The sequence below is a fragment of the Pholcus phalangioides genome, unplaced genomic scaffold (assembly GCF_987345545.1).
Source record: "Pholcus phalangioides strain wild (caught in Gottingen) unplaced genomic scaffold, Ppha-v1.0 ptg000001l_1, whole genome shotgun sequence".
Lineage (NCBI taxonomy): Eukaryota > Metazoa > Arthropoda > Arachnida > Araneae > Pholcidae > Pholcus > Pholcus phalangioides.
This window is the reverse complement of record NW_028301594.1, coordinates 7,241,969-7,267,490: the sequence shown is the minus strand read 5'-3', so window position 1 is coordinate 7,267,490 and position 25,522 is coordinate 7,241,969. Positions and strand designations below refer to the sequence as shown.

Sequence of the window (25,522 nt, the reverse complement as noted above, 5' to 3'; positions counted from 1 at the left end):
CTATTTTAAACGTTATGATGCCCGTTCGACACAGGGACGTCATTTCAACTTTTTCCGGGGGGGGGGGGGGGTGTGGCAAAGAACGTGTACTCAATATATGTAATACCATTTTTAGTGTATTTTCAAAATCCGGGGATTGACCCCCGGACCCCCCCCCCCCCCCAAATCACGGGCCTGCCTCTCGAGATCCAAATAATCCCAGGCGTTTGAGGTAATCACCCTCATCTGGAGAAAAACGGTTGAGCCGAAATAATATTTTACCCACACACGTTCGTCCAGCAACATTATAAGTGAGAACGTTCCTATACTAGCCAAACCGGGTTCCATAACCCATCAAAAATTGCCCATGAGGGTTCATGGAATGTGGTTTTTAAATCCAAAAACCGTGAAGCCTCGCGTCTCGTGAGAACACGGTTTTTAAATTTATTTAAAAAACTACACACAAACACACAAGAGAAATATATACATTTTTACAACATATTGTATTTATTGCAAATAATGAACACCTCTGGCACGATTAGGTTCTTACAGTAAGCCACTGAAATAGAAGTAAAAATCCAAAAAATGCGAAGGGCATTCGAAATAATATTTATAGTGTTAAATGAGAAAAATGATATTCCCGTTCACATTGCCAATGCATTGTCTTTAAATATAAAGTCAAAGAACGAAGATACTAGCTCCCTACCAAGAAGTAAATAAGCTTTCTGATCACACATTTCCAGCTGGTCTTTGCGGCTACCTAATATTTCATGATCTTAGTCGTCTGCCAAAAAGACCTTTGCAATTTTCTCCATGTTGGGTAAGTAACAGATCCTAACATGGAAAACTCCCTATAAAAAATGAATACATTGATTTTTTAGTAACTGGTTACTGCATTTTTTTGAGCATTTTGTCAAAAAAATTTGAGATGGTCTGAAAAATGAAACATCGAATTAAAAAAAATTAGAAAGAATATCTTTTTAACAATTGAATCGTCAGAGTTTAAAAAGGGAATTAAGACTAAAAAAATTGCAAAATTACTTTTAAAGTATCTCCAAGCTTCGTTCTACACGTGAGTGTCAAGAATAAAAAAGAAAAATAAATAAAAAAACAGTCCCATGAGGCAGACATAGGACTTTGAAATTGGTGCGGGGTTATTGAATAAAAACACTACTACTTATACTTACGGGTCATGACCAAAATGATTTGCAGGGCCTTCCATGATGGGTCGTTCAAATCCATTTACAACCAGGGATTTTTAGCTATGATTCGTGACCCAAACTTGATTCGCAGTGGCTTCCTAGATAAGTCGCAAAAATCTACTCACAGAAACGGATTTTAGTCAGTTGAGGCCCCGAGAGCAAGAGAAAATATTGGGCTCTCCTTAAATTAGAAAAAAGTGTAAAGTTTGGGTTTTTCAGGGCCCCGGGAGCACGCCGTTAAATCCGCCTCTGTCTACTCACAGTCAGTGCCGTCTTAACGCATGGGCCCACCCGGGCACGGCTCGGGGTCCTCAAGCTAAGAGGGGGCCTCACAAAAATGAGATCTGGTTGAAATTTTCGAGAATTTGCCTTGTAGGGCCTCAGAAAAATCACTCGGCCCGGGGGCCCATGATACTCTTAAGACGGCCCTGCTGACAGTGCTTTTATAAATGCACTTATTGCATCACTGGTTTCACTAGTTTTGAAAAACAAACATTAACATGGGCCACGAAGCTGTTTTTTTTTTTAGTTTGAGGATAACTTTAATAAAATACTATGGTTCACTGTGTAATAAAGACAAATGCTAATTGAAGGCTGAGGTACACAAATTCAAGATTGGATGAAGGATAATTTGAAGGAAGATGATAAAACTGAACATCTTTTTGTTTCGCACGATGCAATCGGGCTCGTAAGCCATATTGAAAAAAAAATGTGTGTGAGGTGGTATGTGCTATGTGATATAGTTAGCTCATTTTTCTCGCACACACACATGCAGACGCAAAAGATGAGTTCGTAAAGTGTTCAAACTATTCACTTCGCTCTGAAGAATTTTAACGTATCCACTAAAATCACTCGTTTAGGGTTTACCTCTTTTTTAAACGTATTTTCTCTTTTTGTTTAATTATTCATTTTACATAAAATGACTCGAAACTTTTCTGAACGAGAGGTGTATCTGGAAAGTGATTCCTAGATGTAAATAGATTGATCTGGCTCGAGTTGCAGTTACATTAGATTCATTTTGACTGGAATGAAAAATTTAGTTCAGGACGGGGCTGTTTTTTTTGTGTTAGCACGTGCGTCCCTGACATCCATGACAAATGTTCGTTAGATGAATTCGTATTCGTTAGCCGAGGCATCACTGTATTAATATACGGTACTTGATGTCAATATCACGAGGAAAATATGAATGAATGATATTTGGATCTGGAAATCAGTTCACAATGCAAAGTTACTGCGAACTGCTTTCCAGTGAGTTAAACAAATACTGAATATCGATAGTCAAGAAGATAGAATTTGAAAAAATTGAAATATATATATACGAATAAGGTGTGCATTAAGTACTGAATTTTTCATTCGGTGCTCGGTTAAATTAAAAGACAAAATACATTAAGCATATTGATAACATTACAACATTACATTTTTTTAGACTAAAACTTTTCTGTGCGTTTTCAGCCTCAGACATTATTTGTTTTCGATCCACCTCTGCAAGAGCTGGTATACAGAGGAATGGAGGGCGACCTTATTAGGGAGGTTTATTGCATATTACACATGATACTACTACTACTACTACCTAAATCACACATGCACCTTGTACATATTACTCTGCTGAATTTCTAAGGAATTGTTGAATTGTGCGTGTATGTTTTGTGAACCTAACATGAAGTTTGTTAGTGCGTAATGCTTGTTATGGGTAGTGCTACTAAACCACATATACACCTTATCCACATTCCTCTGCGGAACTGCTAACGAATTGGTATATGTTGGAATGCATGTGTTCATGTTGTGAACCTAACGTGAAGTTTGTTTCGGTGTAATGCTTGTGATATCCTGCCATCTTTTTTTCGAACAATGAGTGAAGTGATTGAGTGAATAATTTTACCGTTGTTGGCCTGTTGCACTCTGCGGAGACTTTTTAAAGGCGAGATCGGCTTGCGTTACACATGCTGCAAGCATGTAAGATATTTGTTAAAAACAAGGCAGCAAGTGGAGATCGTACACAAGAAATCGTCATAGAAACGACATTCTAAGCGCAATCTCCGAGCAACTTTCCGTCCTGATGCACAGTGGGGTATTTGATCTAAGAAGTCGATTTTTTAAATGGTCCCAAGCAAAAAAAACAATTTATTTTTATAATTGAATAGAGTTTATTTTTAAGTAATTGCATTTTTTGGCAATCTCTTGGTCGGTTGGTCCCCTCCCATCCGTCGGGGTTTGGCTGCACGGAAGCATGTTTTGGCTAGTTTTGTTGGTTCGATATCGGAGGTTTGAAATTGCGCGCATGAGTTCTTGCAAATACCAGCCGTTTCTTCGGAATTTTCAAGACAAAGTATCCGGATTTTCATGGTTGAGGAACCTTGAGCGAATATGTACGAATACGTCAATGTACATTATATTGATCTGGCATTCGTTTTAATTGATCTACGGAATTTTGAATATGATGATAGATTTTCTGAAATTTCGAACATGACTTATTTTGAAACTGGAAGCAATGCTACAATTCCGGCCAGTTTCCAGCAAAATTTCTTTTGTCAACTCAAAGAGGGCATCTTTGATCTTCCATAAACACAAAATTCGCTGCGCATTCATGCGCCATTTTAAAATTAAAAATACATTAGATGCGACTACCTTCACACAAATTCATATTATTCGAATTTTATAACTATTTTTACTTCAGTTTCTACAGGTTAATCGGAAGTCGAAGTATTGATTGGACATCAACTTTATATTTACCATGCAATATCATAAAGAAAAATTATATAATTATATGGTGCATTATTTATGACATTTTCCGCTTAATTTGGCTATTTTTTGGAAAACATCAAGAGTATTGAGTAAACTTTAATGCAATAAAAAATAGTGCTGATTAAAAGTGGATATAGAGTGTGAAATTAAGGGTGGTGTAATTAAAAAAAAACTCAAATGTGTGCAAGAAAATTATAAAATTTGGTGACTTCAAGGAATCTTGAACAGCTTAATCGGGTGTTGAATAAAAGTCATTTAAAGTCCAAGCGAAAGCACCAAAAAATGAAAACGGAGCAGCCCGGAAACCTTACAGAAAATTCAAAAAATATAAAAAGAACTTTTGCTATTTTCGGAAATGACGTCATGAGCAGGTAGCAAAAATAAAGCTTTAAAACCATTGAAAGATTTAATTACGGGGAAGACAGATAAGCAACGGAACATATCAATACTCAACAATTTAGTTTAAAACAAAAAACACTTCAAATTGGAAGTTTTGTCGGTGTTTGTTGAAGCTGCATTATCTGAAAATCATTCAAGAGCTACGCACAAACAAATAAATAAAACTCCTCCCTGTAACACAATTTTACGAACAGCGAAGAAAGAGTGTTCTGCATGTCCTCAGTAATATTGCATTCGCGGAAATATACTTGCAAGATAAAAAAAAACCCACAAAACTACTTCAAGAATAATGCTGGATTCAAAAGAAAATTAGTGCAGGAGAGAGAGCATATGTCTAAAATACAGTTCTCCCTGCTGAAAGTTTATGCAAATTTTATACATCAAAGTTATAACGTTAAGGTATAGGGAACATAAAAATGCTTGATGTGAATTTTTTGTTTCACCGTGAGGGTTAAATTAATCAACCATAAGGTAAACTTTATACTGTTTAAGGGGGTCACATACCCTTTAACAAGGGGAAAAAGTTAAAATATTATTAAAAATATTATTTAACCATTGAAGATGTTCATAATAATTTTCATGTAATATTAGCTGAATTTAAAAGTTGAAGACTTTTCAGATCTGATTTTGCAAAAGATGTCCAAATGCTTACTGAATTCGCAATCTTAAAATTTATTAATTACATTTTTATGAGCTAATTGGATAATTTGGGGATCTTGCACTGGAAACGAACATTGAATTTGTTTCACTGCATTCTGAAGTGTAGATTTTCGCTCCGTTATGTCACCGAATTCTTCCATCAAGAGGTCAAATAAAACTTCCAGTGTAACAGCATGAGCTTTCACAGCTCTTTTCATATGACTGCCTTCCAGGAAAAATACTTGGAACATAAAAATACTTGGTGTGAATTTCTCGTGTTATCAAAATTTTAAAAATGTTGGCTGGGTAAAAAATATACTTTGCAAAAACTTTAAAAATTAACCAATTTTTTTATTTCATATTACTTCGCGACCTGAACATTTTTTACTAAATTACACATGCCCAAAAGTCAGAATCTATAACAATTAACCAATTTGACCTTTCATTTAACCTCGTGTGACCTGGAAAATTAAAATTCACACCAAACATTTTCAAATTCCATAGAGGTATTCCAATTGCCAAAATGATTCCAATTTAAAAAATGATCAAAAAGTGTTGAAAATTACCCTGTGCCAGTTTTGAGAGTGAAAATACAGTGTATCGCAAAAAAAACGGAATTTTTAAACGGTCCCTTCACCCTCTAACTTCCAAATAGAAAGATGAATCTTTCTACAGGAGATGAATCTCCTGAAGCCTTTATGACCAACACCAGCCTCCTGTGACCAACCAAAAAAAAAAAAAAAATAAATAAATGTTTTTATGTGCGATATTCACTGAGATATTCGAATTTCAAAACCAAAGAAAAGTTATGAGAGAACAGCAAAAACTAACGGATAAAGCTCCTTTCCCTCATTTATGCCGGCCCTTCTCGATTTTTCTCTTCATTTTGAATTCAAATATCTCAGCGAATATTGCACTTAGAACCTTGGATTTTTTTAGTTGGCCTCAGGGGATACAGGGGAAAAACATTCTAATTGGGAAGTTGGAGGACAAGGGAACCGTATAAAAGTTTAGAATTTTTTTTTTTTGTTAAACATTGCATTTTCACTCTCAAAACTGGTGCCAGGTGATTTTTGAATGCCTTTTTGAACATTTTTAAAATTGGAATCATACCTCTACGACGAACGGTTGATGAGATAAAGGCCTCATTAGCACTTACAGGACCTGCATATATTCATATGTTCATATTTTATATAATTAGTCCCGATAAACTATTTTTTTAGTATTTTAACGCTAAATTAGTCTTATTTCAATACAAAATAGCGCATTGAAAATATGAAAATAATTTTGAACACGTTTTTTGGGTCAAGCACCCATTGTGGGACGTCACGTATTCATTGTTAATAAGTAAAAAAAAGAGAATGCTACAGATTTTACTTAACGGTCCCTAGGAGTATTTTGTGATAAAAAGAACAAAAAAAAAAAAAATAGCGATGAAAAATTACCTGTAACATGATCCGCAACTTTTCATGAATCTCTCTATTAAAATCTTCAAAGTCGACCATTTTGGAGTCCAGGATAATTATCAAAGCATCACAGTCACTCTCAAATTTTAGTTCTGAAAATTTTATTGCACCGCCGTCGTCTTTCTCGGCTATACGTGGATTGCTGAACATGAATGCAGAATCTTCTACTCTTCTTTTCATTAAGAAATATTTGCTGGACAAATGTGGTTGTCTCGAGAGTAGAGAGTTCTACCACAGAACTGACAATAGTCCTTTATACAAGCACCAATATTAGCCACTACATGCTTGTCGTTGCATTTTGATCCATGGAGTTGATTGACGGCCCTGTTAAAGAGAGGGAGAAAATATAAATGCATATCATATGTTGCACATGATAAAAATAATCAATTTCATTCTGCTTGGAATAATTATAATTAAATTTACATCTACGGTAATGATAGATTCGACTTGACACCACCAGAGAAATTCATGTTTCAACAAAGGAAAGCTCTTGCTCAGAATTTTTTTATTTCACTTTTAGAAATTATAAATATAAATATATATATATATAATGTATATAGATGTAATCATATGAAAAAAGTACTCATATTTGCACAACATCAATGTTGAAGGGAAAACTGTACAGAAAAAAGGTCAACATTAAAGGCAAAAGCTAAGCGAGGAAAAAAAATCCCCATACCCTTCTGCTTCATTTATATTATCGAAATGTAATACGATTGTCTCATCATCCACACGTTTAACTTTCGTTGCACTTGATACCATGGATTTAGCATGCTTCATCAGATCTCCGAATTTGATGGAACTGGAACTTTCAGATTTGACAAATACAAAGCTTGGGGTACACATGAATGACTGCAACAATTAATAAAATAAACAAGTAGGAATTTATCGATTGGAAATTTTTTTCTCACATTAATAACAATAATAATCTAGCTAGAATGGCAATGAATCGTTTCCTAATCATGCAAATTTGAACATCAAACCAACCGCACTGTCTCCACGACGGTTATAAGCTGGTTATTTAAAAGAATATGGGTCATGGCTGAAAATCTGAGGATGTCCACAGGCCTCCCGTTCCCAAATACGATATTACCGGCGACTTTTGAATGTAATGCACTCTATAACAGAGTGTGTGTGTGTGTGTTTGTATCCAATTTATCCAGATAGTTCTTAACAAAAAATTTTTTTTCTCCCTTTCATTTCGGATTTTTTTTCACGCCTCCAGAGTCGACAGAAAACATTTTCTTTGATTTTTTCCGGCAGTAGAACTTTTTTTTTACCATTCACCTCGGATTTAGAACCCCTCATGAGCGGCCCCCGTGCGGCAGCAATGGGTCGCATGGCCAAGTGCCGCCTCTGTACTCTATCACAAGGGGTAAGTGTGCATTTTGGTTTCCTGACCCACGGCCTCTACAAGGGCCTGGCACAATTCTCATAATTTTTTTGGCTTTTTTACGCTATAAATTAACTATAGAAGGGCCCACGAGAAGTCTGACTGGGGGGGGGGGCACAAAAAATCCCAGCCTAGGGAACCGGCTTTATGATGGAGGGGGGCATGCCCTCGCCCAGAATTTGTTCTAGAATAGTCAAATGAAAGCAAAGAAAAAAGTTGGCTTCTCATTTGTCCAGTCTCTAGAATACCAGAAACACCTTTGAAAAAAATTTCTTAATAAAAATAATCTTGTTACATATCATCCTTACAGGATAGTGATGATGGCTCACAAAAATAAGTGCTGTTTCAAGGCTTAAGTTAACTGGCATTGTTAAGAATGGTAAAAAATAATACTGGAACAAAAAAAAATTCTACTTCAGTGCGGGATGTATGGTGCATATGACATTCGTTCAGGACGTACAGACACGAACATTTGCACAGTAAACAATGACTTCTAAAAAAAATCAGGTTTATCTCGAGGTACCCTTCACAGAAACCCTGTCAGCCGCTTCCCAGCGTCGTCATTAAGGGCGGCATATGAGGCTCTGCACATGGGCGGTAGGTAAGCTCGATACGAAGGTTTTTTTAACAGCTGGATAGCGGAGTGTGCGACATCATCCTCGGATAAGTCGGCACCTGGTGGCAGTGTCAGCAATTGTGAGCTTCGGTCTGAGTTAGGTCAGACCGTCCATGTACGCTCCCGTTCAGCACATGAGCTCCAAGGAAAGATTGAGATATTGCCTTTGAGTCTCTAAAGGTAGTTAAATTTTCTCGCTTTCCTAAAACATATCTTCGCATCAGCCAGCTATGCGCTGTATGGATAGCGGAGAGTGACATCATCCTCAGGTAAGCTCGAACCGCCCGTGTGGGAAAATATCTATTAAACTAGTCTCGGGAGTCGCAGCTGAACCATGAAGTGGGCAAGGGAGCCACATGTGATAAAAGCTTGAGAACCATTGCCTTAACTCTATCAGGCAATGTGCTTTCCACCAAATAGCCCACTGAAACGCCGTCTCATTCTTTCTATCGGCAACACATCAAAATTTCATTGTTATTTACAAACAGTGACATGGCATGTGTGTGTGTGAGGGTGGAATTTTTGGTGTATCATTTATATGCTCTGTTGTTCACATCAAGAGCTTGCAAATGTGTTCATAAGTACAGATACACACACACGAGAGCAATAGAAAATAAAAATTAAATACAACAGGGGCCGGCATAGCGGTTGCGACAATAACCCCCCCCCCCCAAAAAAAAAAAAAAAAAAACCACCCAAACATTAGCAATGGAAATCAATTTCATAACATCATTGTCCATCTTTGGGATCATGGGTGTAACATATAATGGCAGTCAATGAAAAGATATAACGAAAAAAGGTGGTTAATGAAAGGATATAACATAAATGGTAATTAATCTTTGAACATCATTGTCCATTCTTATGAATAATATTATTATTCAAAGACTAGTTAAATTTCCATACGGCTTATAGTCTAGGTCTGAAGTATCTTCGTTTGACGAAGTGTCCTTTTATAGCCAGATAGGTCATATCCCCCCACTCTGTCTCACAGAAGAATATCGTTGCAGGCACGTTGCTCTCTGTGGTGAGACTTTCTAACGGGGAGATCGGTTCGCAGTTGGGAACTACAGAAAACCACATTCAGCCAACTGCCACTGTGGTGACGGTAAAGTTCGTACCGGGGTCCTCGCGATAAGAGTCCGTCACTATGTCCACTTGACCACCACAGCGGCAGACGAAGTGGCCAACACATTTCAATTCAACCAGGCATTCAATATGAAACTTTCTCTCGTTGTTGTCTCTAATCTTCGTTTAGGTATTATCTTTTTCCTGGTTTGCATCCACAAACGTATATAATGAGATCTTTAATTTTCTTTCCCCCCCCCCCCCTGATTTTCTATTTAGGAGTTGTTTCTTCCAAAAGCTCCTGTTTCAGATTAATTCTGTTAAAATTGTTTCTTTCTGTAATTTAAATTCTGTAAATGTTCAGGTAAATTTTAACAATTTAAGCCTGATAATGTCGTTAGCCCAAGATTTACGTACTGTGATATTTTTGTGTGTAAAATTCGAAGGTTATAAATATAAAACGGCGAACAGGTTTTACCTGGAATTTCGGCCTCTTCTGTAAATTAGCGACAATCGCTTCATATCGGTACTTGTGATCAGCCACACTGCTTAGTGCTTGACTAATTTGAAAACTGTGGACGACGCAGATTGTGGCTTCATATTTCTTTTTGACGAACTTTAGACATTCAACAAAATCGGAGTCGTCTAAGAACGAGAAAATAAAATATATAGTATCAACTTAATCTATGTATGATGGGAGAACACATTTTCTAGACTCCTACATTGTCTTGCAGCTTGATAATGATAACTTACTGGAAAAAAATAAGTTCGACTTTAACCTTAGCTTCTGGACGCGCAGCAGCAGAAGGAAGAAGTAAAAAAAAACACCACCTTTTTCGATAATGTTATCGAAAAATGGTAACATTATCCGAAGTCCCTATAACTATAAACGAACTTTTTCCTACGTTGATATTGGTCCGTTTCGTTCTCTGCAAAAGCGATAGCAATACCCAAATGATTACATGATTATAATAAGTGGCGTCAAGACTGTACATATATGTTACTGTCAAAGTCCAAAGTCAGTGAATTCGCTAAATGACCGGCTCAGTTGATCCAGCCAATGTCAGAAATTCGGACTTTTGCCGACCCCAATATGTCTATCCCTATACATCAATAAGTTCGGCCGTCCCGCCTTTACAGGCATACGGCAAGGTGGGTTCGACGCAGTGATCACAATTTCACAGCGATGAAAGCAAACAACTCTCTCGCCAATATACTGAGCTTAAAAGAAGTCAACAACAAAAACAAAAAACTTCAAAGCAAACAAAAGTAATTGTGAGATAAACAAAAATTAAGACTTAAAATTATCGCTGAAATAAATAAACGCTTAACATATAAGATAACATAAAAGCAAAATGCAGAATATAAAAATATACAAATCAAAACACGAAAAAGAATGTAAGACTTTTAATTCCATTAAGAATGGAATTAAAAGTTAAAGGAACAAAAATAAAAAATTGCAATTAAAATATAGAATATAAAATTAAGATGGTTCGAAGGATATGAATTTCGAAATATATACAACATGCATATGTCCCATTTTCGACGTACACACAAACACATACGGCCAAAAATATTCATTGATCACATTCCATAGTTACGTCAATGTCTATAGTAAAATCGACATTATTTAGAAATCAAGAAACTTGGAAAATTCAGGTTATCGTCACACTAAGATAGCAAGAGGTTTTGGGTCGCTAATCTATTATAGTTCATATTCGGAGTCGCTTGCCGCTTCCATTTGTTGTATTGTTTCTATCTCCGCCTCGCTCCAGGCTATATATTTTGCTGTGACCTCTTCCATTATTTTAATCATAAATTGTCTTGTGGTGTTGTTTTTCAGTAATGTTGGTAGTTTTATTGTCTCATTCTTCAAATTTATTTCATTTCTCATACTCATCCAGTATTCGCACCTATATATCAGATGGTGTAATACATCATATATATTTATCAATAAGGTATCGATATTCAGATTCCTTTCATCATTAGGTTTGCCATAGCTAACCATAATAATTATAGTTAGCTGTGCTTAATTGTAAATGGCCATAATTATCACAAAAAATACGCCAACGTTGCGATGACCCCGAATCATAGGGATCAATATAGGGATATATAGAGACTGATAACGGACAAATAAACTGTTTAAATGAAGAGAATAGAGAGAGAGATGCCAATTTTTGTTCATTAGTTATTACCGACTTAATTTGGGAATTATGTACAATCGCCGGTAAAAGTTATAAATGTCGTGAAATTTTGATCAAACTTAACAATACGATTGGTTATTAAACATAATTTTCATCGTATTTACCGTATAACTTAAATTTTTATATAGTTCTCTATCTCTTTCAGCTGATCTCAATCGACCCAGTATCTTTTTTCCTGATGATTTTTCTTTGAAAATTCTCTTAATAAAAACTTATTTGATATATATTGATGGATAAAAATTCATTTTTGTTCTCAAGGGATTGGCAATAACTCGATAAAAAGCATGCCGTGAAACGATTTTTGCACTAAATTGTCTTTGGTAATAATGGTAATAATACAGTCGAACTCCATTATAACGAAATTCAAGGGACCGAAAAGTTTGTTTTGATCTAATAATTATCTGCTCTATAAATTTTTTTTTTTTGTTTAGTGCCTGGAATTTTTCAACTGATTTTGACTATTCGGTATGCTGTTCTCAAATATGTGAAAACAGTTTTTCTTCATCAGCTATACTTTTGAGATTTAGCGTAGCTACATTATGCAATATTTGACTATATGGCTCCTTGAGTAGTGGTTAAGTTTTATATGAGGGGGGGGGGGAGGATTGGTTCCTGTGCTTTTTTTTCCTTCCTTCTTTTCTATACTGGCATCAGCTGATTGTATGAAGCCATATTTGTCGACATAACCTAGTCTTTTACATCTAAAACAACTTATAAAGTTCTTTGTTTTCTTTCAAATTCTTTTCTATCACCAAGGGCAGTTTACTACCGAACGAGTTGTGCAGGAAGTGGTTCTCCGTTTTTTAGGTTGATGAAAAGAAAGAATGACGCCCGGTCGAAGAAGTTGTGTTAATCATCCTGATGTATTTTGCTACATGTATGATGAGTACACCTTAAAAATAGAAAAAAAACCCCCATTCCTGATTTTGTTTAAAAGATCTTACCATGAGTAGTACAGTGTTAGGCTTGGTGATCAAGGTAAAGTTTGAACTACATACATTGTGTGTAAACCTTGTATAGAACACCTAAGACCGTGGACAAATAGAAAGAGAAGGAGTCTAAAACTTGGTGTTCATATGGTTTGGAGGGAACACATAAACCACATTGATGACTGTTATTTTTGTATAGTGAATATTACTTTCGGTGTAGAAACCAAAATAAAATCGTAGCAAGTGGACATTTCCTGATTTATCCTCTGCAATACCATTTGCTCAGTCACTAAAAATGAAAGAAGAATATGATACCATAGCTCCTTGGTCAGCAAGGAGGCTACACGAAATAGTCTTGCTCCTTGTGCGAATGGGATAGCAGAGCTAAACCATACCACTGGGTGAGGGAGAAAAAAATTTCATTCTTGAACCCTTTGTCGGACGGGGCAGAATCATCTTGCCTACGCTGCGTATGAAGCTAGGGTTAACGAAACCGTTCATGAAAGCTCTTGATCAGGAGAGCCTTTGCTTTGCATTTATAGGACAAAAAATGTGTGGAATAAGTACAGGAAAACTTAAAGTTGGAATTTTTGGTAATATTCAAATCAAAAAGCTCATAAACGATCATTTCATGGATTCAGGGAGAAAAGCGAGGACCTCATGTTTTCATTACTTGTACAGCAGTTTCCCTGAGATTCTTTGCGATACTAGTGAAAAACAAGGAGAACGATTGCACCAGGTAATAAAGACAATGAAGGACAGATACCAGAGCAGATGGCTGGTGGAATCTGCTAAGAGACTATGCAAGCAAAGTTCACTCAAGAATTTCAAACAAAAGAAGCTTTCGGAGTAGAACATAGTAACATTTTCTTTGGTTTTTATTCGATTCTTTTCATTTCTAATTTTAAATTAAGTTATTTTAGATTTACAGGTGTGTTACTCTCTGTGCTGTTGAACATTAAAATGTTTCATATATATATATATATAAACTATGCTTATACTGAAAGTCTAATTTGATGTGTTAACGTAAATAATGAGTGATACTGTCTTATCTCTCAAACAAGAGCAGATGGATAAAAACTAAAGTCATGTGTCTTCAGCACATGGAATTCATATAAAATCAGTTAACCCCCCCCCCCCATCCGCCGGCACCAGATTATGTGTTGTTCTGTGATAGGATATATTATTATGGGGAAAGCAGTATAGTATATCTTCAATTGAATTCGCTGGTCGACCCTTACTATAACCAGTAGAAGTACCACCCTTGAGTCGGTGACAGGATATTTATGGAATTTTATTGACTCAATTACGTCATATCTCAAAAAAAAAAAAGAACCCTGAAAAATAAGGAAACTTTTTTACATTACCACTGAGAAGAATTACTACAGGTGGTTTTCCGCAGACTTTACAAAATCTCTTTATCAGACTGATTAGTTTTTCATCAAGAGCATTCTTTTCTCCACACATGAGGCTTGGAACAACTGCCTACAAAAGAGTTGATAGATGTAATGAAATTTTATGTATCGTAAATAATCGACATGTCGGTCGATATATATAGTGTATAACGGTGTATTCAATTTTTTTTCATGTCACAGCACACTGAGACATATTGGTAAATAGTATTGATACAAAAATTGCCACCTATTTTTTCAAGAAGAACAGCATTTTTCCGATTGCGTGAGCTGATAAATGCAGTAGACTTCGGAGTATCTGGCGTAATTTGTCGGTAGGGCGGGATGAATAACTGAATTGGTCGGAGTTCTATAAATACAGTAGACCTATTCTTTCACTTCCTACGCCCACCCATACCATCAAAAACATCATTTTTATACCAAAACTCGCTCTTGGCCATATTTTCTGACCTCGAAGTACTTAATAAATGTTTGTTACGCACTTCTGAATTGTTCTGTTTTAAAAATTTACCATACAGAAAAAGGAAAGCCAAGAACAAAAATATTGCACACATTTCAGAAAAACTTCAGCTGGCCAATGCAAAGATATATTTTGGGAAGAGAAAAAATTCAACTGCCCTTCCGGGTGAACGTCCTAGACCACTAGACTACAGAAACAACGAATTCTCAATCTTTCATTGGAGATTGTGTACACTGAACAGGACCCTACATCGGACTTAACTCAGCATACAATTTTCTTTTATGCAAAAAATTGACATGTTTTTAAGACAAATAAAATTTCAATTGGTCGACAGGTCGATGCGTTGTTTCGGCTCTACAGTGGAGAGCCGTCATCAGGACCTCGTGGTCAGAAATCACACAAATGAGTCGTGGAGGGTTGATGTTTATGTCTGGTCGTTCGGAGAGTTCGCCTTTGTATTTGCTGAGTCTTTGGACATAAACATCACCCCTCCACGACTCATTTGTATGATTTCTGACCACAAGGTTCTGATGACGGCTCTCCATTGTAGAGCCGAAACGCGTCGACCATTCAACCAATTAAAATTTTATCTGTCTTAAAAACATGTCAATTTTTTGTATAAATTAAAACCAGGCAAAGTTCTAACTTTTTGTGTCAATTTTTTTTGTAAATATTGTATATATTTTTATTAACATCTCATATGTTATATAATCATTATTAATTTGTGTTCATATATTATATTCAATATTTATATATATATATACTCGTACTATATATACTTTATTTGTCGGAGAAAAATATTGTATTTCAGTCCGCACAATACATGCAATACGACTTCTTGTGATGGAGCATGTAGAAATAGAATATTTTGTAAAAAAAACTAGGCCGGACAGTTGCAAGCCCAATAGTCGAGAGTTCTTCTGTATAAGGATCCCCCCCCCCTTCTGAACACAAAATGATAATAATAATAAAAAAACAAGGAGGAGAAAAAACTATAGTTTTCTGTTACTTATACTTGTAAGCATAAACGTATGCTACCTTGACAGGAAAGGAAAAATATCCTCCCCCATCACTTCCGTTATCAGACTTTGCAGCTCTGATAAAGCTCTCTGTATAGAGCTGTCTAGGCTTGGGGTTGCCGATATGAGAGGGCTGTAAGAAGACGATATATTTTGGGACTGCCACTGCTGTTTGGTTTAAAACCATAGAGATAACGTTACGTTATTAAAGTTGCCTTAACGAGATTTACCACAGATACCAAAAACACTGTTAGATTCTGAAAACCCTCTTGAAATATGAGCCTTAAATGAAATAATCAAAGTATAATAATAATTAAATAAAAATTTCGTTATGATGCGTTGAGGATGAGGATGCATCCAGTATTGTAAGACAATTTAAAAGACGTATTTACGTCAAAAAAAAGAATAGAATGAAGACCTATTTACTTCTTCGTCATTGAACTCTTGTAACAGTTGAAGAGGTCCTTTTCGTGCATCCGATGGTGCAAAATAGAAGTCTTCTTCTTTTCATATTACGTTCTTCCTTATCGCTCGAACAACAATGCTTGCTGAAATTTCTCTAGGTATATTCATATTCTCCTCATCATGAAACACTGCCACTGGACGATCTAAAGGCTGTTATGATAAACAGAAAATGAAGCCTTTTCAATAAAAAACGGAACTGAGATCTTTTTGCACATTTTTTGGAATAGAAAATGCATTTACATTAGAATTGTGTGGTTGGATTTCCAAATCTTTCAATACACGATCTAGGTTTAAGATCTCGCGTTGAAAATTGGAACACATTAAATATTATGCTTTAGTTAAATTTCTTAGCAATAACCCTTTAGAACGAATCGATGAACCTCTCCTTTAATTGTACGAAGTAGAGATGACTGGATACCAAGCGAAGATAATTGGAAAGAAAAGTCACATTCCTATGTGGGGAATCGAACCACCAACACGCGCTCGGAAAGTGCGTTGCTGGTGGTTACTTTTGAGCCAGCAGATGGCTCAAAAGTACGTGCGCCTCAGACTTTTTCATAATTCAAGGAGTACCCTCTGGAATTATCGAAATACCCCCCCCCACGGCGTACGTCTCTGATCCAAATATGTGTTAGGAGGAGGGAGGGGTATAGAGCTGACGAAATTTTACTGAAAGGAAGAGGGGTCAAAAAATGACTAAAAATCTGCTGACGAAGTACTTGAATTAAAACCCTCTTAAAGATTTTTCCAAGGTTATGCCTTTCGTTTTTTCTGCATACTATCGCAGGGCGAACCCATCATCTGAAATGCCCGATATCTGAGTTGGGTGTTATTTTAATTGGTAAAATATTCTCCATTATGCTCTGAGTTCGGGCACTTTAATTTTGATAACCTCATAGGTCTACTGCTAGAAGAGCACCTGGTAAGCGGGGGGGGGGGAAGATTGCATCCATATTATTACAGGGGGGTTCCCACCTTGAAATACCGAGAAAAATTTTCTACAGGATGTATTGAACCCACGTAACTTATCTTACCTCAATTATCCCAGTTCAATATTGACCCGATTGCAATTTTTCAGCTGAGTGGTAGATCAACTATTCAGCATTATTTAACCCTCAGAGTGCTTCCATCATCCACAGATGATAAGCGTATTAGTCTACTCAATTACCCTGTGATGATCTGATTTCTTTTCCCTTTTTAACATGAAGTTCTCAAAATGATGTAAAGATGACGTACGTATGTTATATATGTTATAGTTTTTTCTTACTCTTTTGTTACTTATCTTTTCTCTAACAGGTTTACTTACACTACGTATGTAGAACGGGTGTACATTGTTGAGTAGTGATAGAGTGCCTGCTGACCCCTAATCACTGTTTTATTGGCGATTGTCGGTTCGAATCCAGATACTCTGTATCAAACCTTTTCTTCGATGATATTATGCAGTGAAGCCTGTACGAAATGCCAGGTAACTGAACGTCCAGGTAAAGAAGTAATATTCCAGTTTAGACTTGTTTCTGTTTTATAAAGGTGCACCCAAAAGCAATAATCCATTAAAAGACTATTTTTTTAATTTCGTCTCATACAGTGTTCATTCTAATATGTACATTCATATTCTTCTTAACGAAACCTTGAAAAATTTCTCCAACTCCCAACCCCATATCGTCTGTTATTACCACAAAATCTGTTGATCATGACGGTATCTAATTGTCCGGAGAAAATATATTGTAAAAATTTTGTTTTTTTCTTTTTTTGACTCAAAAAAAGTGGTCCGTAGTCTGCCACGAAACTGGGCTGGAATTTCATTCAGTATACGTCTTAGATAGATTTTACTGTGTTTACAACATATGAGAGAGTTTGAGTGTTATCTATATCTTTTACGAAAGACAACTGAAAAAGAAAAATTTTTTCCGCTGCCGATGTGAGAGAATCATTTCTCCGACTATTTCCGAGCCTAAGGGTTAAAAGTTTCATATCCATATCCTTACACTTTTCAGCCCCATCAGTCTGACACGCATACACACAAACAATGATCAGAGCTTCAGGCCCTGAGTTTGGGACGTTTTGTAAAGCAAGAACACCAAAAAATAATAAAGAAAAACAAAAAAAAAAGCAAGGAAATTTGTTTCTTTCATCAGGAAAAAAGAAAAAGAATAAGTTTTTCAGCCACCTCGTGTGTTGGGCAGTTTGCCTATTGTGGCTATGTATTTGTATAAACATCATGAAATCAAAATTTTTGAATTGAGAAATTTGATTCTGATAGACCAGTATTGTGAATATTTAGCAAAGTGGCAATTTTAAGATGCCTACTGACCTGTATGGAACTTAAACGGGAAAATATACGAACACGACTACTTTCTATTGTCGAGACGTTACGTTCCATGTATATGGGAAACTTTTGTTCAAGATTTGTAGGTCGCCCTCCGCTAGTCTCAGATCCATACTTGGCAAGCCATTTGACTTTTGTGAAGTAGGTAGATGAACTTGATCTCCACAGGCATGGGTACGGAGACAGGTAATTCTTTTCCAAGTTGGACACTGCTCCAGACATTAAGGTGATTTCATTGGAACTGCTGTCAATGTTGAGACGAAAAGACCCACATTTATGTAAATGCGCTGCACCATCAGCACTACCTGACGGAGAGCTCTCAGATTTTCTTTGAACAACATGGTGTATTCGTGGAGCCACGGGCAACACGGAGTTAGCTGGAATGATTGTTTTGGGGTTTTTTCTGATGGAAGTGGAATTACCCTTTTCATAAGGGAACGTGATGAGCTCCACACTCGTTTACGAATAGATAAAGGTATTTCATTATTTGAAGAAGTTTGTAAACAGATCTCATTCATATCTTGGCAAAGTGAATTCGGTTTCTTTTGCGACCACACTAAGAGAGGTTTCACATCATAAGCTTTAGACATCACTCCTGTGATTTTAGGTAGACAGCTACAGCGATGAGAACGGTCCGTATTCAGGAACGTCGGTGTCATCCCCTCACCTTCAAAGCTTACGAGCTTCACTGGAGTCGGCGATTGTCTATATTTCCATAATCGGGTTTCCTGCCAACTTGGCGAATTCTCTGTAACAAGTTTGGCGAGTTTCATATTACCATAATTCCTCAAGAATTATAGCTATGGTAACCCTAATAAGACATGGAGCCATAATATTCACTAAATTATTAGTTTTTGATGATGCCACACACTGAAACTAACTTTAATTGTTACATATAATTACCTTTCATCTGGCCATTTATTCTCCCACCGGGGCGCCATGTTTGCTTTTTGAGGACATCTAGAATTCGGACGCCCTTGACCACCTGTGCGGCTTTGACGAATCAAATACTTGAATTTCGCTGTATTTGATGGTATTTATAACCACCACAGCGATTGGCCAGACTGTGACGTCACTTGATTAACGTATGGCCCACGAAAAGGGTCGCACCGATCCGTAAAGAATTTTTAAAGATCAATTTTCTCCTTTCGTCGGGTTTTTCTCACCAGGGGGACGCGATGGGCCCCCAGCCCTTATGGGGAATATATGGCCCGCACAAGGGCCAGGCATCCCCTTAAAATTTTTATTCTGGTTCTGGTCGGGTTTTATCCTTATTGAATTACAGATCTCTTGATGCTGTTGGAACAAAGTCAATATATACCCAGGGCGACCGAACTTTGCGAGGGGAAGTGAATTGTCGAACATTTGAAGTGACCCCCCTCCCCTAAACAAACCCAGAAATCCTGAAATGGAGACCCAATCTTAAGACCCATCTTGTCCAAATTATTCAAATTTTTGTCGGCAGGGGGCGCTGGACGAAAGAAAATCACTGGGCATATGCAAATCAGAGATGAATAGAGAATACTCCTATAAAATACAAGGTGAATGATTAATTTCTCATTTCTGAATTTTCCTGTTACTGGCTAACATTAAATAAGGTTTTCATTGTGCATTGTGATGTGTTGGTGAATAAAGAGCTATTGGTGAAGTTTTTTTTACCGCTAACCAATTCCTTCAATTTTTATGAATTTGTAAATTATTTCGGAAATAATGGGACGTCTCGTACTTTTAACTTGGCGGAGGCAGAACAAAATCATTTCGCGGGCCACATACGGCCCAAGGGCCAGTTGTTGGCCACCGCGGATGTAAACTAATCATGTCGTACCGTTCGAAGTGATCCCTCTTCAAACAGACCCCAAAATTCCGAAATGAAGAATTGAAACCGCGCACACAGTCTTAATTAAGACCCATCTAGTATTTATTAACACTTCTTCCGAGTATTTCTGTTGTTTTCTCTTTTAGATTCTTCTTGCTGTGTGCTATTTTTTTTTTCTTTTTCATTTAGAAGATGAGTGAGTGAATAACAAGATCAGTTCGCCACGGGCTCGGATTCATCCAGCTTAGTTATTCGTGGGTATCGTCGTACGTGTCCTTGTTCTTGTATCCCTGGACGTACCCTTTATTTTCGGCCACGTCCAAGCGTCCTTCTATGCCTTTGCCTTTTCCCTCCTTGTCGAACCTTTCCTTGTGACTGCCAGTGTACAGATCCGAATCGGTCAGCCTTCTGGTCACCTCGGCAGCGACTCCACTCAAACTCGGCTGTAATGATACATTTTCGCACGAAATTAAAAGTGCTATTCACTCATTCGTTGGATATATCTACGACAGGGGTATTACCCTTTTTCAGCCATGACCCAAAATCAACAGAAAGATTAGCTTCGCGACCCATGGGACTGTTTAACACCAGTGACGTATTAGTAATTCATAACAGGAATGCAAATAAATTTATACGACTCCTCTAGGAAGTTAGTGTGAATTAAGTTTGAGCAGTGACCAATAGCTCAATGATCCCTAGCTGTAATTATTGTTTTTGTACGACCCATCTCGGAAGAGCTTGCATATCAAATTTGGGTCGTTAGTGGTCTTTTTGGCCCCCTCTGACTGTAAGTAAGTAACCTTGTCTGACTTTATTCGGATAAAAGTATCGATGAATGATTTTGATGGGCTTTGGAAAAGAGAACATTGAATTTGAACTCGTGAAATCGAACTTTCACCGAGTTGGCGTGATTCCAACTTACGGATGATGCTCGGAACGGAACCTGTTCGTAAGTCGGAGAATGGCTACATTCGGGGAATATTTCTATCCAAAATCCACAAAAGTGAGTCGCAAAAGCAAGTTTATGGTAATTCTTAGTTTAAGGTCACTTTTATTTCCAAGATTTGCATTTTGAATGTCGTGCAGGTCTGATAATTGATGAGTTTTTGGGCTGCCCGGATACAAAATATATACGCTAACATTAAATTTGAGAAATTCCTTGATGCACTTTGCGGTAAGTCTGTAACAGTGATCCTTAACCCAGGGTCATATGAGCCCTTTTGCGGTACTTGGGGGGGGGGGGGGCACAAGTGAAAACGAAATGGAAAGGGAGCCATGGCAGATAGCAAATGAGCAACAGAGAGCTGCAAAATAAAACCCCGTAAATGTTACGTGAACAAATGAAGCTTTCAAGTGAAATAGGGTTAGAAAGCTGTGGCTATTTTCCAAATTCTACAGAAGTGCCCATAGGTCCCACATGGTTAAAATGGTTATATGTGCAGTTTTGCTGGATTCTGACATTCAGGTATAGCCCGTAGAGGAGGGGCGTATATGTCCATAGGGACCTACATGTTGAGATCTGGTACTATGGCTATCGAGATTACAATGTAAGATGTTACTATCAGCTTACGCCGCCCATCCCCCCACCACCAGAGCAGCACTTTGCTTCGCCGTCCACGATGTTGAGATGGCCCTACGTAGAACTTTCACAACAGGAAAGCTCACTGAACTCTGAACTCCTTACTCATAATTTTATTTTTTCACGATAAAAAACTTAGAAGACTAAATTAATTACTAAATTAATTTTTTTTTCTCTTGGGAGGGGGCCATACACAAAAAAAGGTCAAGAAACACTAATCTACAACACTCATTAAGCATTGGGCATAGTCAGGGCCGGTTCCTCGCATGGGCAAACGGGGCACGTGAACGGGGTCCACAAATTTTTAGGCTCGCTAATTTGCAGCCTTTGGTATAATAGGCACGGGCACTTCTCTTCATGCCTCTGCCGCAAGGAACATTATATGCGGGGGCCCAAAAACTCATATTTACCCAGCGCTTGAACTTCTGAGAAACAGACCCTGTTTGTAAGAGGTCTTAATACAGACTTGGGGGAAATAGTTCAGATCTGGAAATAGTCACACTGACCTGTCGAGTACTCAAACGAGGTGGCCCCGCGCTGGTCATCTTTTCCTTCAGCTTGTCAACTGACACATTCTTCTGTTTGGCCAATATGTCGAGGAATAACTCCAAATCGTCGCGCCCGATCCGCTTTTGTTGCCTGAATATTTACGAATTTGATTAATATTAAGGAAGAAAATTACACAAAATAATACAATAAATCGATAAAACCCACACATTATATGGAGAGAAACATTAGTTATTTCATTTGTGCAGGGCTGATTCTCACTGAGGTAGCTTCTAGAAGAAAAACCTTCTGTTCTTGCATTGAAAAGTGGATCGAACAATGAAACCATTGCATATCATCTGAGTGACATGACATGACCAGATTCACCCCGCTTAATATGATGCATGCAAATGAAAAAAATCGAAGAATGTTTTTACACAGTTTTCTGAAGAAGTGTCAAAAGTGCTTAAATTGAAAAACAATTCCTGGGGGAGGAAACTTAAATTTTATGGAGAGAAAGGGCTAAAATATAAAATACAGTACGAGGTGACAAAAAATACGTGTATAAAAATTTTCTAACGTTCTGACTGGTAACAGTTTAAAAATATTAATTTGCATATCTGTTGTCGCAATGTTAAACAACATATTCTGAAGCATAATTTGTGATTTCAAGAAATTTTTGCATACGTTTAATTTTTCGTGACAAAAAATGCCAAATAAAACTGTCGCAATCGTTCACTTGTCTCAAGAGCACTTAAACGGTTTAAAGCATGGCCTCCACATCTTAGAGCAGGGCCCGTAGGCTGGGATGATTTTTTGCGCCCCTCGGTCAGACTTTTCACGGGCCCTTCTATTGCTCTATAGAAAAGACCAAAAATGATTTCGGTCCTTTCACGGGCAGGATAGAATCCTTTGGCTGGCCAGAGGTGGTGCAAAATTAGAGGGTATTGATTCTCAGCGTTATCCTATCATATCGGAGTAAATTAAAATTGAGATGCTCGGCATCTCCGTCGTGGATTTCACTGCGTTCATCACGGAAAAAAAATCGAGATTCCGCTTACAAATGACAAATAAAGTGCAAGATTGTTTTAAGAAAGTTATTTTAAGAACTGGAAGAAATAATATTATTTTGAAACATATTTACTTGGCCACTTGACTGAAGCAAATGCCAGTATCGGCATGAGTCGTTTTGATTCCGCTCTGAGCGATCCATTTGTCGATGTTCCTCAGCGTGATCGTGCCGTCTTCTTGCCTGGACGCTTCTCCAAACTTGGCGAAGGCCTTGAACGTTTCTTCGAAGTTCAGCGGGGAATCAGTCTCGGATCCACGACTGCTCGTAGATCCAGCACGGGCGGTACCACTCCCTCCCATCGAAGAAGACCGCGTCTTCGTGGCTTGGGCGTTGGCTCCACTCAGCGACCGCGGTTTAACAGACGGAGCTTCCTGAGTCGTATTCGGCTGCACCACCGGCTTTGGTTCCTCTGGCGGTTGCAACTCTGGCTTCGGTTCCTCTGCCAGCTGCTGCACCTGAGAAGTGTCGGTATCTTTGGCCTGTTCTTGTGGGTTTGACATGAGTTCCGTATTTGGGAATAGGTACAAGTACTATAGAGTTCAGAGGTGAAGCGGGAACGGATAGGCTTCTCGATATTTATCGAATGCCTTCAGAATCTCGTGGCTGGTCTCAGTGACGGTCCGATGCCAACTTTGTTCTGTCAGTCCTCCGTAGTGACTTTACTTCCTGTGATAGATTATTTTTCAGTTGTGTACCCCTCTGATAACTGAGGTGATGTAGACGATAACAGACGCTTCGTTATGAGTTTGACGTTTGAGTTTATTGTACTTTTTTTCGGGTACTTGGTGGAGTTTAGGTGGAGGCGTCCTCCTTCGACTTTCCCTCGTCTTCGGAGCTCACGATTTTCCCGGGGATCGGCGATTTATCAGAGTCTTTTGATCGGGAGTCTATTTCCTGGATATTCCTGGGTATTCTTGTGCTTGGTGCTTTTGCCTGAATATCTGGATCCTTAATCTTCACTGGTGGGTCATTTTCCATTCTGGCAATACACAAAATAATAAACTGAATACCGGGGAAATATGCGTCATGTTAATTAATCATATCGGGGAATTATAAAAGTTGGCGTGGTTGTTACTAAAACCTTAAGAACGATTCTCTTTAATTTGGCAACTCAATTGAATAATCACATGTTGTTCATACACATTATGCGGATGTTGATGGTTTCAACGGGGCAGGATAGACCACAACGGATGGAGCAAGACCAGGTTCTGTCACTTACCCAATATAAGCTTATTCCCCTTGACGGCGTGGTCGTGTCGGAGAGAATTCTGAGTTACAAGGAGGAAAAAAATTATTGGGACCCCTGTCATGGGAATCTAAGTGACCCCTATTCGTATACAGTTACAAAAAAAACATGTGCGAGGTCAGACATATAATGAAGAGAATCAGATTATACAATGAGTTCCGGGGCTACTATTTTAGGGTACTTGGATGACCCTTAGACAATATGCATTCAAATACAGTAAAACATCTCTTTTGCGGTCACTGGCGGACAGAGAAATTCGTCAGTGAAAGGGGGGGGGTGGCTGATGGTTAATCAGGGAAACCCCTGATATATTTGAAATATGTTTTCCATAATTGAATATGTTTGCCCCTTAAGTTTGAAATGCATACTTTTATTATACAAAGGGAAATAAATTATTATTCGGCCGTGAAAGATGGGTGACCGCATCTGAGGGGTTGTCTGTTAAGACGGGTTTCACTGCATGAGATTCAAAGTAATATGTACCAGTATAAATATAAACACAAAAGTATGAAACCGTGCAAAACAAATATGTAAAAATAAAAAATAAACCGGGTTTCCTGGTGTGGAAACTAAAGGACCCCGAGTCATGTGCATCCAGATACAATTTCTCAAAAAGCATGTGCAAGGGCAGTTACAATGGAAATAATCAGGTTATACAAATGGTTATGGGACCCCTTCGACAATATGTATTCTCACCGCGGCAGCAAAGATAGAACGGCAATAGCGACAAAGATGCTTCTAGACTCAACGATCTGTCCGATGGTGCCACGAACAGAAATTATTGCAGCGACGGGGCATGTAATTTTCCCACTTTACCTACATCCTACAGATTCAACAAATCCCTTAATAATCAAGGTAAGTGAGGTTGGCTTGTGTTGGTACATTATGCGACGAACTTGCCCTCACACATTGGAAATTCATTTTGGGAAAATGAACAATTCTCTAACAAAACAGCCTGGAATATTAAAATCCTTCCTCCACAGTCACTTCAACACCAATCGGCTAAA

The 25,522-nt window shown here is 37.7% G+C and overlaps 1 protein-coding gene and 1 pseudogene across 3 annotated transcripts; both read right to left on the bottom strand.

The window, feature by feature from the left end:
• Positions 1 to 463: 463 nt before the first annotated feature.
• On the bottom strand, positions 464 to 19,289 carry LOC149089777 (meiosis regulator and mRNA stability factor 1-like). Of its 2 annotated transcripts, XM_089246345.1 has the most exons (7): positions 19,220 to 19,289; positions 15,952 to 16,140; positions 14,002 to 14,119; positions 9,980 to 10,146; positions 7,107 to 7,279; positions 6,407 to 6,751; positions 464 to 830 (listed from the first exon to the last, which is right to left on the bottom strand). In XM_089246345.1, the coding sequence occupies exons 3-6, from the start codon at positions 14,099 to 14,101 to the stop codon at positions 6,607 to 6,609; spliced, it is 585 nt and encodes a 194-aa protein (XP_089102471.1). In that variant the 5' UTR covers positions 14,102 to 14,119; positions 15,952 to 16,140; positions 19,220 to 19,289; the 3' UTR covers positions 464 to 830; positions 6,407 to 6,606. The 2 variants fall into 2 exon arrangements, with proteins under 2 accessions (XP_089102471.1, XP_089102544.1); XM_089246418.1 differs by lacking the exons at positions 14,002 to 14,119; positions 15,952 to 16,140 and having other exon boundaries at positions 19,220 to 19,281.
• A 1,091-nt stretch (positions 19,290 to 20,380) lies between these two features.
• On the bottom strand, positions 20,381 to 24,248 carry LOC149089776 (tubulin polymerization-promoting protein homolog pseudogene; annotated as a pseudogene). Its single transcript, XR_016192967.1, has 3 exons — positions 23,342 to 24,248; positions 22,218 to 22,350; positions 20,381 to 20,575 (listed from the first exon to the last, which is right to left on the bottom strand). The product of XR_016192967.1 is annotated as a tubulin polymerization-promoting protein homolog pseudogene (transcript).
• Between the last annotated feature and the right edge of the window lie 1,274 nt (positions 24,249 to 25,522).

What these genes read in the sequence shown, in the direction of transcription:
- LOC149089777 (XM_089246345.1), bottom strand. Translation starts at nt 14,101, where the DNA reads ATGTGTGGAGAAAAGAATGCTCTTGATGAAAAACTAATCAGTCTGATA. An exon ending in AGAAGAGGCCGAAATTCCAG is followed by an intron (nt 7,280 to 9,979) that starts GTAAAACCTGTT and finishes TAATTGTTGCAG; the next exon opens with TCATTCATGTGTACCCCAAG. An exon ending in AATATAAATGAAGCAGAAGG is followed by an intron (nt 6,752 to 7,106) that starts GTATGGGGATTT and finishes TCTCTTTAACAG; the next exon opens with GGCCGTCAATCAACTCCATG.